The 19,117-nt window shown below is 34.8% G+C and overlaps 1 protein-coding gene across 1 annotated transcript in view; it reads left to right on the forward strand.

The window, feature by feature from the left end:
- Positions 1–10,239, forward strand: part of ETNK1 (ethanolamine kinase 1) — a 73,346-nt gene extending 63,107 nt beyond the window's left edge. The window contains exons 7-8 of the mRNA XM_014832398.3: positions 4,063–4,136; positions 4,464–10,239. Of these exons, the coding sequence (XP_014687884.1) occupies positions 4,063–4,136; positions 4,464–4,536 (147 nt within the window). The 3' untranslated portion in view covers positions 4,537–10,239. The remainder of the gene's footprint in view (positions 1–4,062; positions 4,137–4,463) is intronic.
- The last annotated feature ends 8,878 nt before the right edge of the window (positions 10,240–19,117 follow it).

The following is a 19,117-nucleotide window of genomic DNA, read 5'->3' on the forward strand; positions in this document are numbered from 1 at the left end:
ACTTTTTGGTCTCAGGACTCCCCTTTATACTTAAAAATTTTTTTGAAGACCTCTGCGAGCTTTTGTTTATGTAGGTTATCAGTATTTACCATATTGGAAATTAAAACAAATTCAAAATACTTATTAAATACCTATTTTAAAAAATAGTAAACTCATGTTAACATTAACAGCATTTTTTTAATGAGAAATAGTAGTTTTCAAAAACAAAAAACAATTTAGTGAGAAGAATGGCATTATTTTATACTTTTGCAAATCTCTGTAATGGCTGGCTTAATAAAAGCTGGATTCTCATATCTTCTTCTGCATTTCATCTGTTGAAATACATATTGTTTTTGTTGAAGTATATGGAGAAAGTCCTGTTTCACGCGCATATGTTGTTGGAAAAGCGAGGAGTATTTTGTCTTTTCAGATAGTTGTGGATATTTTTTGATACTTCATCAAAACTCAACAAGTGATAGTTTCTTAAAGGCTAGTTGCAGTGTGCAATCTGACCACATTAATTAACTTTTTGTACTTTATTACATTAAAGTCTATTGGTTTGTCTTGTACTTTGGCTCTTGTACCAGGGTGTGATTTTTTAATTTTAACATCATTCATTAGTTATTTGGAAAATATTGATTCATTGAGTTGTATAGATATTCTAAATGTTGTACATTTCATTATATATCAAAAAAATTCAATACTATCACCAGAAGTGTCATCAGAAAAATTTTAAGTATTGTGTTGAGAAGCTGGTAAGCTCACAGAGTCAAATAAAAATTTTCCAAAGTTCTAATTTTAGGTTGAATAGTCAAGGTCTATCACTGGCAACAAATTCTGTCAGTTATTTTTGTTGAAATGACAGGTTTCTTTTTCATGTTTGAGAAATGTCTGCCAAATACCCAAGTCTAAGAACTCTAGAGCTATCACTTGTTCTTTCAAGTAAAAATGGTGTTCCGTTAAAAATGTGCAAGTTCACTCAGAACTCAGTTGTGTGTCCTTGAGACAGCCTTTGTGCTTTGGGTATGCAGCAGACGTGCTTTATGATGAGGGTCAAGGCTGCCCCAGGGAGAGAAGCCCAAGGCATCCTGCCCTACATTCCCATCTATATCATCCTCTGGAGGCATAGGACGTCCTGAGGTGATCTGACCTGATTCCTATGCAAAGTTATAGGACCACCCAATAACCAGATCCCACCTACACTGATAACATTTTAAGTTTTTTTCATCTTTCCTCTGTCTTGTAAGGAAATAACTCACATACCTATGCCTTAATAAATTTAGCCCTGCCCTCAACTCGTTGCAGCTCTTCACTGCCCGTGGGTCCTGTCCCCATGCTGAAACTCTTCACTGCCCATGGGTCCTGTCCCCATCCTAGTCTCTGAATAAAAAAGTATTACTATCAGACCTTTCGAGTCCAAGAAATCTTTCTTTCTACTCCTCAGCTCGCCAAGCGCGCATGACTTTATGTGTACTTTCTATGTCATCCCAGAGAATATTAGAATAACATGTACTCAAAGGTAGAAATTTAATAAAATTAATAAGTTTTAATGGCTTCATAAAGGACATTCTTCAGTCTGACTGGCTTTTTATTGTGAGTGTGTCGTGATGAAGAATAAGGCTACTATACTAATACCGTTTGGGGCTCTCCCTTGACTTAAGGTATCAGTGGCTTCACCCACCATTGCTTTTGAACCATCACTGCAAATTTTAAAATAGTCAAAAAGGCAAGAAACATACTAGTAATATTATAGAAATAGTTTTGGGCCTCAGGAACCTCCCATGGGTTCATGGACCACTTTGAGAACCACTGATTTAGACTTTCAAAGTAAGGAACGCATCTCATCTCATAATTCGGTTCACAATACCTGAGATACTTCCTTAGAAAGAAGACCATTTTTGAAAATCTTTATCATTCTAATTTCATATAATAATAGGTTCCTAAGGGCCCTGAAGGGTCCTGAGTGCAGCAACTTCTGTTCGCATGGAGTTTAGGGTGTGTCACCCTCCCACCATGTGAGTGTGTTCTGGTTCACCAACCTGAAAGCTCTCCAAATGCCCTCCTTTTGATTTTTTACAGAGGTCTCATTACATAGGCAAGATTGATTAAATCGTTGCCCATTGATGCTTGAACTAGATCTCCAGCCACTCCCCGCTCCCCGGAAGTCAGCAAGTGGTGGGACTGAAAGTTCAACCCTCTAATCACTAGATTGGTTCCCCTGGCAACCAGCCCTCATCCTTAGGTGCTTTCCAATAGTCACCTCATTAACATAAATGCAGGTTGTTATGAATAACAAGACACTCCTTTCACTTTTATGGCTCTGCAACTATTTCAAGAACCCATAACAAAAGACCAATATTTTAACAAAAGGTTCTCCCGTTGCTCTTATGCTTAGGAAATTCCAAGGATTTTGGGAGCTGTAAGCCAGGAACAGTGCATGAAGACCAAATATCTATTTCTTATTATAAATCATAGTAAGATACCTGCATTTTACAGATGAGGAAACAGATGTACAGAGGGGTTAATTGAGTTGCTCAAAGCCACACAGCCAGTAATGTTTGCAGTTTGACTCTAGAGCCCAGCCTTTTTTTTTTTAACCATTAGGCTTCATGTGCATGTGACTTGAGCTGTTTACTCTTTACTACATTGTTTGTTTTCTGTACCTGCATTTGATGAAAGTTTTATATCCTGCTAGTGATATTTTTTGAGGAACATAAAAACAAGGTGCAATAGTATTTTTTAAATAGAGATTTTTGCAGCAACGTACTTTTTAAAGATTTTATTTTTCCTTTTTCTCCCCAAAGCCCCCCAGTACATAGTTGTATATTTTTAGTTGTGGGTCCTTCTAGTTGTGGCATATGGGATGCCGCCTCAACATGGCCTGATGAGTGGTGCCATGTGTGTGCCCAGGATTCGAACCAGGGAAACCCTGGGCTGCCAAAGCAGAGTGTGTGAACTTAACCGCTCGGCCATGGGGCCGGCTCCAGCAACATACTTTTTAAATAAAGATCTTTAGAGGGTAAAAGGTTTTTTTACATATATAGTTTCCATTAATCTTTAAACTAATCCTGTGTGGAATACAAAATGGTTAATATTCTCATCTTTTAAGTGATAATTCTGACACTAAAAATTAGTGACTTATTAAAGTTTACAAAGGGAGTTATTGACAGAGCCTGAACTTGAACACCTACAACTCATAATTCAAATTAAAAATTCTTTTTTGTATACTGTGCTGCTTTACCTACCAAATTACTTTTTCTTTTTTTTAATACCGAGATCACAGCTGTTGAGTAATTTTTTTTAGAGACTTTTTGTTGTTACTGTAGTGAATTTAGCTGGAACAAAAACCTTGTCTTTAAGACTTTTTTCCTCAAGTATTTCTAGTTAGAGTAGAATATTTCTTGGGAAATGAAGGCTTACTAGTGTTAATTATATTTAAAATATCATCATGTTTAACCAAAAATAGATTGTAAAGCGCACACGCACAGTTATTTTACAGCTCCTAATCACACAGTCATCTGTTTTTTACTCTGAATCCTAAGACCTGTCTTTGTCTGACATAAGTAAAGTTGTGTTACTTTATGTCATGGTTGGTTATGCAGAAATGTCAATAAAAGTTGTTTTCAGATGTTTGTCACCCCTAGAACATTCTTTACATTTAAATATATATTTTTGAGATTTATATTTTCCTTTTTGTTTGTATTTTTATGTCAAGAAACAAAGTCCTTTGGTAATACAGTTAGAGGAAAGCCTGTTAGCACTTAAACCATTAAAAACACTTAACCAGCATCGGTCAGTGCTGATAATGCACTCTGCCTACACAGAACAAGTTACAGGAATTGGGCTCTATATTTTAAGTGATTATAATTTATTATAACCTCTTTGGTGTGGACAGAAGTGATCTCTAGCCATCCAGATAACTGTACACTTCAGTATTACCTGTATTTTAGATATTTTATATTAAAAAAGCATGGAGAAAGTATTGTGCATGGAGTTGATGAGAAAGGAAAAAATTGACAATTTGTTACTTGTTTTCAAAGAAATGCATTATCTAATTCTTGATTTTTCTTCCCTCCTTTTTAGGCTTCTCATTTCTTTTGGGGCTTATGGGCTTTGATTCAAGCCAAATACTCCACTATTGACTTTGATTTCCTTGGGTAAGTTTACTTTTACTGTATGCATTTATGTTTGTCTCTACTTTTGTTTGATTAACATTTAGAACTCATAGGGGACATTGCAGTTATTCAGTCAAATCTTATAAAGTTTGCATACATTTAATAATTCATCTGCGAGGAAATCTGGTATAATTTGTTAAATGCTCTCAGTACTGGAAAAGTCTCCAGTAGGTGGTGCAATAAACTAAAAATATGTCCTTTGAAAATCTTAAAACTTAAAAAAATCAACTTAGAAGGTGTGAGTGGGAATAAAGGAAGGATTAAGTTTTTCAGCTTTGACTAATTCTGTTGTTACTCTTTTCTCACTAGGTATGCAATCGTTCGTTTTAACCAGTACTTTAAAATGAAGCCTGAGGTTACTGCGTTAAAAGTGCCTGAGTAAAGAAGACATTTAATTATTCTCAAGTGGCTGAACAATGCTTGTGAATCTTTTCTTAAGAAATTCTGAAAAGCCAATATTTGATAAAATTCTGTTATTTAATTTGGTTATCTTGCTTTACAAATTATGCCTCTAAACAACCAATCTATTTTTTAAATAGACTGAATGATGTCAAGAAATACACCTACTGCTATCAATATGTGTTGGATTAGAAATTTGTTAAATCTACAAAAAGGTATAAAGATGTCAGTTTAATTCTTTCTTTGATAATTTAATCTATGTTGTATGTGAATTATTTATTATAAATTTAACATGATTCTGTGACTGCTTTCATCTTTCATCTGTTCGTTGAGTGTAAGCAATGAAAATGTTCCAGAGAAAATTTTTTTAAGTCTTACGTTAATAAGATTAATTTTAGTAAACATTCTAGATGTTCAGTGTAACCGTTTTATCTTGATGTCTTGCAAGTAAAATGAAACATTTACTCTTGAAATGCCAGACATTGATATAGATAACTTAGGATGTTCATAGAAAAATATCTGTTTAGGAGGGTGAAATACTTTCACTATCTATGCTAATGGTACATCTTTTTGCATTGAATATTGACAAGTGTTTCTTTTTTGGGAATATATTTTAGAAGTAAAATTCCTCTTTCCCTGTGTAGTCTGGCAGTATAAATATTAATATTTACCATATAATCCTGGAATAGATATATGATGATTTTTATGTTAGCAAAATCTGCATTAAATAACGTTTTCATATATACTAAGTATGGTCATTTAAGTTACTAGTTTGTTTTTAAAATTTAACTATCTCAGATTGTTTCTAACCAAAAATTTTGTTTTGCTTATTGACATGTTCTTTGTTTTTGTTTGTTATTAAATAGTAACCAGTAGAACAGTTGCTAATTTTTGAAACAAAGAATGTTTATCATACTTGGAAACAAGAAAATGTCATTTAGATTAATTCTTTCTTACCTCTCTAGATTCATTCCTTACATTTTGGTTTCCTGTTTTAGGTTGGCTTCATGTCTTTAAAATGATAGCAAATGATTACTTGATACATGTAGTTTCAGAGAAATAAGTTGAGGTGGTTAAAGAATTAAATAAGGAACATTTAGAACATTGATCTTGTGCACTTAAAATCAGATATAACAATGTGAATTAAGCAGAAATACTCATGGTAGGAGGGCTTCTGTTTGTTTTGATTTCTCTTGATTTTAAGTGTGTTTTGTATTTTTTTTTTAGTGTGGGGATGACAGTTATATGGAAGGAAGTTAGATCTTTGTGATGGATAAGTAGGCTTCAAGTTTTGAAGACTGCTGTGTGGAGTTGAGCAATCATGGTTAACTTTACTTAGAAAATTAGTCTGACAAGCTTTGCACTTTGGTCACATAAGTGCCCATGTACAAAGTTGGCTTAATGGATCTGCATATTCAGAATATGCAACTACAAATTTGTCCTCTGAGAAATCTTCTGGGGAGTCTGATGTATTATTCCAAATGACTTATATTCTCAGATAAGTGCTTTAAAATACTTGGATTATCTCAAGATGTTTAAAGCTAATAAAATAAGTAGAAACACTTAAAGGCCATTTTAAATGGTAAATTCTAGTTGCATAAATAGAATCTTAAAATCTGTTTGTATCTATAACAGTGTTAGACCAAGATTTGTTTTCTACCTCCCCAGTGTTACAGATGTTCACTTCTGCTTTTATAAATCATATTACTGTAAGATCAATAGAATTTTAGCTAATTGACTAAATGAACAGAACCAATTAATTAATAGCTTTTTATATAATGTTAGAGTGAACCTGAGAAATTGTTTTTGGTGGAATTTTCATCTATGGTTGGAATGTTTTCTTAGAATGATGAGGAATATGTAATACTCTTGACCTTTTTGCTTTCTGACTTCTTAAAGTGCAACAGTATATATCTTGGAGAACTATTAGGGCAGAGAAGATCATTTTTCTACCTTATTCCATATTCTTCAAACTATTTTGAATAGAGATTCACTGAGCCATAGCTGGTAGACTGTTCATAGCTGCTAGCTGTGACACTGTTGTTAGCATTTCAAGAGATTCATATAGAAGTGACTGTAAAGGGAAATAAAAGCTCTCACTTTATCCCTAGAAGTATGTAGTGGGTCTTGGGAACAAAAGAAGATATTTAGGATATTTCCTCCATTCAGGCTAGATTTTGGATGTTGTGATGCTCCCACTTCCTGTACAGGACTTTGGGATTATGCTGCAGGCTAATAATAGGGTTCAAAATTACTCGCTTTTTTTATTGACCATTTAAGGGATTGTAAAGGAAAACCATCCCTCTAAAATTTGTCCTGTGGCTTGCTGAGATGTCTGTTGCCTTTTTATGTTAAGTTAAGGAACTTGAATGCCTTACCTAATGACTCAACTGGTAGTAAGCTCATTGTGTAAGTCTGAAAATGGTTGTTAGAGAAGTGGCATTCATGTATACTCATTGTTAGTCAGTAGACCATAATGGCCTGGGTGCTTTTAACAAGAAAAATTCCACACTTCTTTTCTCTTTGTTCCTTACGTGTATGATCTTACCTGACCAAGTAATATTTGATTTTTTTTTTCCCCTCCTGACTCCATGCTGCCACCACTTTCTGGAAATCAAAGAGATGTGGTAGTAAATCATACTGTTCACATGATCATTTGAGATCAATATGAGCACAAAACTTCATCAACTAGGTCTGCCTGGAATGTATATAAAACAGTGTAAATAGAAGTTTGTAAATTAGTGTGAATTGTATCTTGCATATGAGATTGTGTATTGTTTTGCCTTTTCTTCCCTTTTGTAGAAATTTTTTGTGAGGAAATGATCCAGCTCTTTGGTTTTAGACTGGAAATAGCCAACAGTTTTGGCTGCACAGTGGGGTAACAAGAGGAACTGGAAATAGGGTTTATCAGTTTTTGGTAATGTCAGTACTTATTTATTTAGCCTCTCAGTGCCTAATAGGACTTTTCTTCATTATTTAGTTGGCCATTAGTTTTTGTGAGGTTAGATTCCTGCAAACAGTAAATTAATACACTGTTAGAGCTCCATTCTTTGAGTCATGATTCTAAGCTAAAGCAAATTAAAAATATAATTTAATGATTGCAAACTCAAGTATTATCCTTTCCTATTTTTAAGGTAACCTTTTTCTACCAAAAAAACCCTTGAACTTTTATATATCTCAATGTGAATCTAAATCCTGTATAAAGAGATATGATAATTAATAGTCCTTAATTCAACTTAAGCATGTCTCAGTTGGTGTCTCTGACTATAAAGTTATTCATTATGGGATTTTAAAAGACAGAAAAGACAGAAGTAATCTTTTAATGACTGCTATTTCCATTTTTTCTGAACTAAAAATATTTATTTTAACTTCATAAATAAGTTATGAAAGCTTCCAGATTTAAAGGAAAAAAATCCCCACAAGCACTCTCAATTAAAGTTAAAAACTTCCACTTTTAAAATTATATAGATTTCTTTTTTATACTGCACAAAGCCTTCTGTACCATTTTTTAATTCTTTCATAATATAAATGAGAATACTATCAGTTTGATTTTCTGCTTTAAATTGCTTTTAATAAGCATTTTATACTGCATTCCAAAGTGATAGAGACTTAAGCTTTTAATATTTCTCAGTTATTCAATTGATAGACAAAGTCAACAGTGCTCTATGCTAGGAGGAGAGTTATTGGCAGCAGCTTGCACTACTTTACACAAAAGGCAAACGCTCTAGTAATTATTATGCACAGAGGAAAATGAATTGTGAGTATGTGGTAAAGCAGCTTTATCTTTATTTCAAAATTGATTCGTTCTGATTTTTTTTCTGTAGTTCATTAGATTTTAGATTGTCCTTTGACTGGAAACTTAGTTACATTTAAGGCAGTCTGTTTTGTTTTTGTTTCTCTTTTTAAAGAAAGACATTGGTTATGTTTAACTGCTTTTTTTCCCCCTAGTACATACCACTTGTGTGATTACAGTATTATGTCTTGGATTTGATGTCTTTGGACACAAAAGTGTCACAATTATTTTAAATGAATTTTCTCCCCCATCTTTGAAGCTTAGTCTGTAAATGAATTGCTATAAAAGAAAAGGCTTGGGTTTGCATTACTTGAATACTTGAAAACTGAAATTAAGAAGATATATTAAATAATGAATTAGATTTTTCTAAACACAGTTTTTACACTAAAATTTTCATTTTTAGATTATAATTTGAAATGGGCAGAAGATTTCAACTATTTGAATGGAAAAAATAATGATAGTGCTTATAGAAAATACTCTCGTGTTTGAGGCATACAAAATTCAACTTTGTAGTAGGTTTCTGTCCTGAAATCTTCTTTCTCTTCTTTCCCACACTTAATGCGCTTACTATGCTACTGGTACTATCAAATAGGTTAAATAAAATCTGTGTTCATTATGAATCCTATCCCTTTTCTAGTTATGAAAAAGTTGCTCTGTAAAATACTCTTGATCCCTACATGTAGGCATATTTTTGTTTACGTCTTACCCATTAATGGCATAAATATCATTAATCATTTTAACAAAACACTTATGTTTATAAAAATTGAAAACATTACATATTGTATTTGAACTAGTTAGTGAAGGGTAGGAAAAAGCTGGCTGATTTGAATTGTTCGCAGAGTTAAATTGCAAAGCTCTTAATAAAGGAACTTTCAGAGATAGGTTGAGACCTGATGGTATCTGTGTAAACTAGCTCCTGTGACCTGGAAAAGACCCCACAAGAGCAGTGGAGGAGATGAGAGTATTTCCTTGCCTTGGTTGAGGTGTGCTGCTACTTAAATTATGTAGTGACACACTGAAATTTTTATTGTCCAGTAATCTGAAGAACTTTCCTGTTATTTATCCATACTAAAGTAACTGTAAATTCGTGGAATCTGAAAAGAGGAAACTTTTTAACTGTACTGTATTTAGGAGCCTTTGTACAGCTGGGTGAAGTTTCCATGATATGAAGTATTTGAATTTTAAAATATACTGTTATTATAAGGAAGAAGACCTGGCAATATTACATGTTCTTAAGTAATAATTTCCTTATCAGTTTCAGAAGAAGAAAACCAAAATGAGTAATTGTCATTGCATTGGCTGTATGTTGAATTGGGAAATTGTGGCATAAAGCTTAAATTTGTGTTTATCAAATGTGAACCATAGTAGTTCAATGCTGCTTTGTATATACTGTAAGTGCTACAGATAGTCTCAGCACTGAAAATGTATTGATACCTCTCAAATGAATGCAACTTTTGATGTAGGTGTTTTGATATGCCTCAGAAAATATCTGAGTGTCTGAGAACTCGTCAATCTGTTTGGTAATGAAGATACTTCCTGTCTTTTGTTGCATATTTTCATGTTTAAAATTTAATTTTTACATTTTTACTACTGTTAATTTAAGTAAAATTTGTTCTGTGGATAAAATGGGGTTGCCAGTGAAGAAAATTAAAAACAGCCTCATTCGTGTAACTGCTTAAGTAAAAATACATTTTTGCTATATGTTCATAAACTTTTACTGAAACTGCTTGTATTTCTGTTTAAATGTAAGTGATGTTTAGGCTTTATTTCTGTTTAATAAGGCCTTTTACCATTGATTAAATGAGGAATGTATCTTTTGAAGAGATTTATATTCTGTAAATAAAAATTGGTTGTAACAATAAAGTTGAATTCTAACCGCAGTGTATCCATAAATCTTATTACTTCAACTTATTTTTGAGGTTTTGCTTTTGTAGAAAAACAAATCTTTTCAAAGTTACTGTGTAATTATTTGAATATTTAAAGTGATTCTTTAAATGTCTAATTCTCTGGTTTTGTAATATAGTATTCAAAAGTTTTGAAAAAAGTTTACTTTAGAAAATTTGGTTGAGATGAGAGTGTGGAATATTATGTAACTTATGAACAATTCTGTTTACCTAGTTCAAAGATTCATTATTCTTCTAACCACTATACTTTGTGTCTTCACTGTGTTTGGGGCTGGATGAATAAAGACACTAAAACTTAGCATCTTACAATCTAGGCAGGAAGTATTTATTCCACTAATGTTTATTAAGCCCTTTCTAATTATCAGGTAATGTGATAGATGGTAGATGTAAAAAGATAGGGGATATGATCTCTACCTTCAGATGTTTATCTTGAAGATCAATTCTCCATAACAAAAATAGTCAGCAATCTGTGTGTATGGGTTTTATAGAATGTTTTCTAATTTGAGTTGTTTGGCGTTTTCTAATGATTAGCTTGAGGTAATATATGCCCAGCCAAAATACTACAAAAGTGATGTGTCCTTGTTAGGGTATCGCATCTAAAGAACTGATTGTTGATGTTAAATGTTCACTCAGTGGTGTTCACCTGGTCAAAGTATTGTTCTGTGTCTTCACCGTTTATTTTACCCCCTTGTAACTAATAATAGCAATCTGTGGGGCGATACCTTAAGATTATATAAGCTTTTTGTTCCTTTTCAAACATCCCCTGTCTCCCTCCCCCAATTTAGCAACACTTGATAATTGTCTAAACCAATGTTTATTATGATGGCTGCAAAATAGTCATTTTTAGTTTTGCTACATGCTCCACGTATATCAGTGTTATCACTGTTTTACGGTAAGGAATCGTCGTCTCGTGTCTTTTCATTTGTCTGTCTGTCATATACCATCCATGTGACTGTATTTTAAGTATAGACTCATAGGTTTCTATCAGTGGATTATAATCTGTTCCTGTATTTATTTATATTGATGTTAAAATTCTGAGATTTGGCTTGGGAGAACTCCATCAAATCTGGTTCCTGTGTCTTTTTGATGTGCCCCAACATTTTTTGAGCGCTTCCTTACTTTCTAGTAAAACAAGACATTCCAGACTAAATTTGTACATTCCCTTCCTGAGCCCTGGAATCAGCCGTTTCTCCAAGGCGCCTGGTTCCTTTTAGGGTGAATAGTATTTAGAAACTTGGATCTGAGAACTAGGTATGCTCATTGCTTCTGGGATATCACTGAACCTAGGCTTTTTAGCTGACAGAGCAAGGAAACACTTATATTTATATATAAATGTGTTTTGGAAATTGAGTCCACATTGATACCTCCAATTTCTAATCCAACTTCACAGAGTTCTTCCTTGCTTCTCCCATTTCATACTTGTTTCTTTCTCCTTACTCTGATGATATAGATAGGTATTTTTGTTAAGAATACTGTAGAATTGATATGTCCTTTTCAGTGGATCGTATGAGGTATAAGATGTTAGTTTGTTTATTATTAGTGATATTAACCTTAGTCACTCGATGAAAGTGGTGTCTGCCAGGTTTCTTCCTGTTTTCTCCTTTTAATTGATAAGTATCATGTGGGAGGGGACATTTCGAAAGTATGCATTTGTTTTGCTGTTAATTTTACATCCATTGGCAGTTTTTGCCTGGAACAGTTGTATTTGTGATGTTGATTTTGTATTTCCCTCTTTTCTTCTACATTCTTAAATTGGAATTTTCCTGTAAGGAAGAGCTGTATTTTCCTTACATTTATTTATTTATCCAACCGTATCAGTAAGGACACAAGCATATTTCATTCTTAGGGCTATAATCTAGTACAGTCATTTCCTCGCTCAGTTTGTTCCACTTCGGTGCTTGAGAGCTTCAGGTTGCCTGCTATCTCCTTGCAACATGCCCACATCATTTTTTGAGTGCTTTCTTTGCCGGCAGCATAAGGTGTTCCAGGCTAGGCTTGTACTTTTTTCTCCCCAACCCTCAATTCAACTCTTTCTTCAAAGAGCCCTGACATTTTTATTATTTTTAGGGCGTATTTAGGAAATACTAGAAAAGTCATAAGAATAGTTCAGTGCACTCCCATATATCCTTTTCCAAACACCTCCATTTAGTGTTTTACCTCCCTTTTTTTTTGTTTTGCCGTTTCCTCTCTATATTATTTCTTTCTGTGAATTATTTGAGAACAGTTTGCACGCATAGATCTCCTTTACCCCTTAATACTTCTATTTCCTAAGATACTGTCTTTTGACCTCCACTGTTTCTAATGAAGAGTTGGTGATTGTTTGAATGAAATGTTTCTCTTTATGTAGTGTGTTACTTTTTTCTGGCTGCTTTCAAGATTTTCTCTTTTTAATTGGTTTTTAGCAATTCGATTATGATCTATTTAGGTATGATTTCCTTTGTATTTATTATTCTGCTTGGATTTTGACCTTAATCTGTAAATTTATTTTCTTTCACCAAATTTGGGGGATGTTTCAGCCATTGTTTCTTCAAGTACATATTCTGGCCCGTTCTCTCTTCTTTTTATGAGTCTCCAATTAGTCGTAGACTGATATTGTTCGACAGCTCACTAAATGCTCTCTTGATTTTCCCAGTATCTATTTTATCTGTGTTTTTTATATTGGATTATTTTTATCAGTCTGTCTTCATATTTCACTGACTTCTTTTCTTCCCCTCTCATTTCCAAAATGCTGTTATGCCCATCCAATGACTGTTTTTTCATTTTGGATATTACTATTTTCAGTTCCAGAATTTCCATCTGATTATTTTTAGGATTTCTATTTCTTTTTTGAAACTTATTATTTATTCATTATGAGCCTGGTCTTCTTTATATCCTTGAACATAGTTACGGTAGTTGCTTAAGAACCGTTATCCACTAATTTCAACAACTGGGTCATCTTAAGGACCATCTATTGGTTTCTTTTGAGTATGGTTCGTATTTTTCTGTTTCTTTGTATTTCTAGTAGTTTTGATTTGTATCTTGGACATTGTGATTGATATGTTTTAGAAACTCGATTCTTGATCCTCTGAAAAGTATTGATTTTGTTTGTTTTAGCAGGCATATAACTTGGCTGTACTCAGACCTCAAACTCTGTCTCCCCTTTGATGGACAGCAGCCAGAACTTTTGATCAGTTTTTTTTTTAACCTCAGTTGTGCTGATTGGAGTATGCCCCACAGACATGTAGTTCAGAGGTCAGCCAGAGATTTGAGCAGAGTATATATGCAGAGTTTAGTGCCATCTCTTTTTGGGTATTTCTTGGACTTTCTTTCCGTACTTTCCGACTGTTCCATACTTCAGAGTTGCTTTGAACTCGGTCCTCTGGTTCTTCAAGTAAGTAAGACTGCAGGTTTTTTGAGTTTTAAATACCTCATAGACCTCTGACTTGTGGCTTGCTTTCAGCCATAATGTTAATAAAATGGGAAACTCAGTGCCATTCCCTTTTTCTAAGTGTAAATTCTGCTCTGTGCTTTTAGGTAGTTTTATATCACAATTTTATAGTTATCTGTGGGAACACTGGTTTAATAGCTGTTCCTCCATCATTCAATGTACAGTAGAACCTTTTTGTAGCTTTTTTAGTTGAGAATTTAATTGATACTGTAAATTGGTATCGATGTCAAAGGTTCTGAAATTTTCTCTGTTACCTTCAACGAATACCATATATTATAACTTGCAGTGTTTTAGTTATTATTTTCCAGAAGTTGTGTAATTTGTATATATTTCCCCTTTTACCTGAGTTACCAGAAAGCTGTTTAATTTCTAGGTGTAAGGACCTTTTTGGCTTTTGGTGGTGTTCTTCATATCTGATTTATTCCATTGTAATCAGAGTGTTATTCGTAATATTTCTACTTTATGGTAATTATTGATGTTTTGACCTAATACATGATCTACTTTTGGGAATGTTCCATGTGTTTTTGAGAAGAAAGTATATCCTCTGTTGTCAGAACATGGTGTTACCATAGACATGCTCATGCATGTATACATTTAGGTGTGTGTATATCCACATACATACATTCAGTCTGTCATTATTCATGGATTCTATATTTGTGAATTTGCCACCTTACTCAAATTTATTTGTAACCCCAAAGTCAATTTTGGGGGCACTTTTGCAGTCACTTGTGGACAAGTGCGAGTGCAGAGTGGTGAAAAATTTCTGTCACCTGACATGCAAATTCCCAGCTGAGGCTGAATAAGCTGACACTCTCCCTTCTTGTTTCAGCTCTCATAGTGTAAATGTCCTTTTCACCATATATTTAGTGCCACATTTTCCACATTTTTGTTCTTTTTGTTGGCAGTTTCACTGTTTGAAATGGCTCTGTAAGCATAGTGCTAAAGACTTCCTTGGTTTGGTCTCAGCTATTCTCTTCGGCTTCAAATCTTCTCACCCCTTGCCTTATACTTTGAAACAGAGTGACACCCATCTGCTTATAGTTCTGGCACATATCATATAATCTTGCTCAAAACTCTGTTTAGTTTTTTTCATGCTTCTCATCATCTTGCCAGGTTAATTCTTACTTTGTTACAACTTTTTAAAACTCTGTCAGTCTGATTTGGAAGTATCACCTCCAGAAGGCCATCGCCCTGCTTGGCCAGTTGTCCTTTCTGGCTCTTTTCCCTACCTTACTGCAGTGCCCCAGGAACACCTCTCACCAATGAAGTTATAATTGTCTGTTTATGAGTTTGCCTCCCTGAGTAGACCTTATGTTCCTTAATGATAGGAGCCTTATTTATCTTTATGGTGTCATAGCCTTACATAGTACTAGGTACAAAATGGGGCTTCACTTTATTAAATGAATGAATCAAAGTATTGAATAGTTAGGAAATATTTCCAATCAAGCAAAAAATAAGTAAAATAAAAAGATAGTATTTGATCGTGGAGAGAGAGAAACTCTGGATATGGCTATCCAGAATTTGTGAGTTGATAGGATATCTGAAAAGCTGCTTCACTGAGGAAGCTGAACTTCAATACTTTGGAAGTTAGAAATTCTTTTTATTTTTTACCATGTACTTCTGCCTGGCTTGATTTTAATTTATTTAGTTGAGCCGAAATGTAGAGAAGTGTGTAGGTAGTTTGTTAACTGCCATTCATTTTCTAGAGGACCAGAATTCAGTGTTCTTAGAATCTAGCATCCCAGCAGCTTTTCAAGCCCCACCCAGTGTATGTTTTTAAAAATCTAGGTCCATAACATTGACACAAGCAGTAAAAGATCTTTTCTCTCTAGATGAGTTCCAGTCAAAATCTGTAGTTGTGTTTCTCATAATATTGTCTAGATGTCAATAAAACCCAAGCCAAGCATTGATTTATACGAGAACTTTACTTTTGAAAGTGGCTGTCATTCATTATGCAGGAAACAATCTGCTTTTTTGTAAAGATTTGGCAGTTGCGTTGGGTTATTTCCGCTGCTCCCTTAACTCAACCAGAATATCACAAAAGAATCAGCTTAATACTACCCTTTGACATAGCGGGTATTTTCACTGTATTATTTTAACTCACAACATTGTGAGTCAGATGTCCTACTTTGTACTGCAATTTCTCTAGTTGATTTTCTCAACTATATTGTGAATCTTAATAGTTGAAAATTATTTAGTCTCTTTTAAAAACTATATATTTGGTAATTGATAAAGGATTGCCATTTTAATCTTCTCACTACATTTTAAGACTCTAACTCAAACTGTTCTCTTTTTTCTCAGTTTTGTAACACTTGGTAAGAATTTAAAATTTTATTGTGCTTCTTGCAGTTTTTTTTTTTCACATGGAAGCAGAAGGCTGTGTAGGTGCCTTGTAAAAGGCTGTCTTGGTGACATCCCTAGCAAGAACCTAAAGCCATTTACTAAAAAAGATTTCTGAGTTCCAGCTTTGAAATATTCTAAAAAGAAAAATCCACAAGAAAGAAAATGTAACCCCTTGACCACATTTGCAAGTGAGTTTCCTTACTTGGTTAGAGGAGCGGAGTTGCTTTTCTTTGTCTTGTGTTACCTGATGCTGTGTTGACAACGTCATCTCATTTATTTTTTGCAGTAAGAAATGAAAGCTAAGGTGGGGTTGCTAATAGTACCAGTCTTTGTAAAGGTTGAATGGAGTTTAGTTTCTGTTCTTTTTCCTTGTCAACTCAGAATAGCTCTTTGGAGGCAGCCAGAAACTAGAAGTAAAGTGTTGCTTACTGAAAAGACCCTGTTCATGTGTCTTTGGAGGTCTCAGACTTTTGAGTTTGACTTCTTCCAGTCTTTTATCTCTGAAATATTATGTAGGTTCTTCCTGAATAGGGGCCATTTTCGCCTAGCTTTTGCATGATGTTACAGACTGAATGTCTTCCCCCCTCATTCTTATTTTATAGTCCTAACCCCCAGTGTGGCTATATTTGGAGATGGAGCCTTAAGGAAATAATTAAGGTTAAATGAATGAATCAAGGTGGTGCCCTGATCCGATAGGATTAGTGTCCTTTCTTCAAGCACACGTGCACTGAGGAAAGGGCATGTGAGCACACAGCATTTACAATCCAGGAAGAGAGCTCTCTTCAGAGACCTATCAACTGGCATCTTGATCATGGACTTCTAACCTCTGGAACTGTGAGAAAGTAAATTTCTATTGTTGAAGCCACCCAGTCTGTGGTATTTTGTTATGGCAGCCTAAGCTAACTAATACAGATGGTAGGAATGTAGACTGTCTTAGAATTTTTCTGTTGTAAGTACATAGGCTGTGTGTGTGTGTGTTGGGAGTGGATTTTAAGGGAAGAGAATATATAAATATTAACCGTTTACAAGGTACTTTACTTTCTTCCTTACCTTAACTGAGAGCAGCCTTTCTCCTGAGGATGCCACTTAGTCACAGTCCCCAAATCCACGTGTCTAGGGCTCAGAGCGCTGTGGATATTTTCTTAGCCTCCCACTGCTATTTCTTTCCAACAAACGCTTGCCCTATGTGAAGTTCATGAAACATGGCTATGTCACACCCAAGTTGTCCTTCTTACTGTCATTTTTTATTCTGGAAACACCTCCTTACTCATGAAAGGCTTCAGTATCTGAGTCACAGTCCTCTCTCTCATGCCCACTGCTGCCATCACCATAGAAAACTTAGCTGTACCTGTGAATATCCCTTCCAGCAACTCAGGCCAGAAGTTCTTTGGCCTCTTCAAATTTGAGTGTTCTTCATTGCCATTTCATGTCAACATCCTGTCTGTATGGTCATAGTCTGTGTCTAATTTATCATCTGAAAAATCACCACAGAAATGTAGAACTTTATTACACCGGTTTTTGGCTCCACTTTCCAGTTCATCCAGTTTTTTTCATTTTCTTCCTTCCACCATACCTTTTCTTTTACCTCAGTAAAACCTTCAGAACTTGGAACTCTTCCTTTTCTGTCCAAACATCCCTCTTCTGGCCTATCGTTGTTATCTGGCCTGCACTCTGGTTTGTTATGTCAGGCCTTCCTGCCGAGCATCCCCCATTACTGACCACTTCTGTTTTTCTCCCACCACTGTCCAGCCAACACTTAGGCTTGGGTATATCCAGCTGGGTGCCTCATGCACTCCTGCTCTTGAGACTGGCACTGCTGAGTGACACGATTTTGCTAGTTGATGCTCCTGCGCTTCCAGAGTTTCCACTGTAGCCTGGGCCTTCAGCAGCAGTTGATTTCCGGAGCAGAGGGCGGAGTTAATCACACTCATCTATTAAAGAAGTGTTGTCGTAGCAAAGCACCTCTAGTTAGTTTGCTCCTTCATTTGTTAATTCATTCCCTTTTTTATCCACATCCTTCACTCATACTCCCCTGCTCATAAGCAACCGTTTTATTGTATACCTTTTTATTTGAATATAGTTTTACGACATGTGTAAGGTTTGTGGCCATTTATTTTCAGTTCACATAACTGATATTTTATTGATTTCATTCTTATGCTCACTTGTCTCGCCAGTACTATATTTTTAAGATTAATTTGTGTAGCTATGTGAATATGTACATCTAAGATACTGTTGCTCTGAGCTGCATAATTCTTCATAGTGCATGTCCAACACATTTCACCTCTCCTTCCTCCCGGTGATGAGCACCCAGGTTGCTTCCAACTCTGCCACCACTAACAATGATAGAATGATGAATTTGCTCATTATGTATCTACAAATGGACATGAGTAATAAATTTGTGTGTGTATGTGAGAAAGATTGTCCCTGAGCTCACATCCCTTGCCAATCTTCCTCTTTCTGCTTGAGGAAGATTGTCCCTGAGCTAACATCTGTGCCAATCTTCCTCTGTTTTACATGTGGGATGGCGCCGCAGGGTGGCTTGACAAGCAGTGTGTAGGTCTGTGCCTGGGATCTGAACCCGTGAACCCTGGGCCACCAAAGTGGAGTACACAAACTTAACCACTATGCCACCAGGCTGGCCCCTGTGAATGTTAGTTTCACTGGATATATCCAAGGAGAAGAATTGCTGGGTCATAAAGTATGCATGTATTTATTTTGACCAAGTCATGCCAGGCTGCCCTCTGGATTGTTTTAATGTCCCTTTTATCAGTGAATAATGTTTCTATTAGATCTCTATGTATCATCTATCTCAAAGGAATATATATATATTTTGTCAGACATGAAACCTGCTACTACTGGTTACCTAGTTTTATTTTGGTTCATATTTGCCTGGCATATCTTTTTCCATTGTTTATGTTCAACCTTTCTGTGTCTTTTTACTCTGAGTGGCTCTTGAAGATAACATATTGTACATTTTCAAATTCAGTCTGAGACTGTCTTTCAGTTGGTGAGTTAAAACATTTTCTTTTAGTACAGTTATATTAAAATTTACTTCTATCTTAATATTTCATATTATGTACTTATTGTCCTGTTTCTT

The sequence above is a fragment of the Equus asinus genome, chromosome 22 (genome assembly GCF_041296235.1).
Source record: "Equus asinus isolate D_3611 breed Donkey chromosome 22, EquAss-T2T_v2, whole genome shotgun sequence".
Lineage (NCBI taxonomy): Eukaryota > Metazoa > Chordata > Mammalia > Perissodactyla > Equidae > Equus > Equus asinus.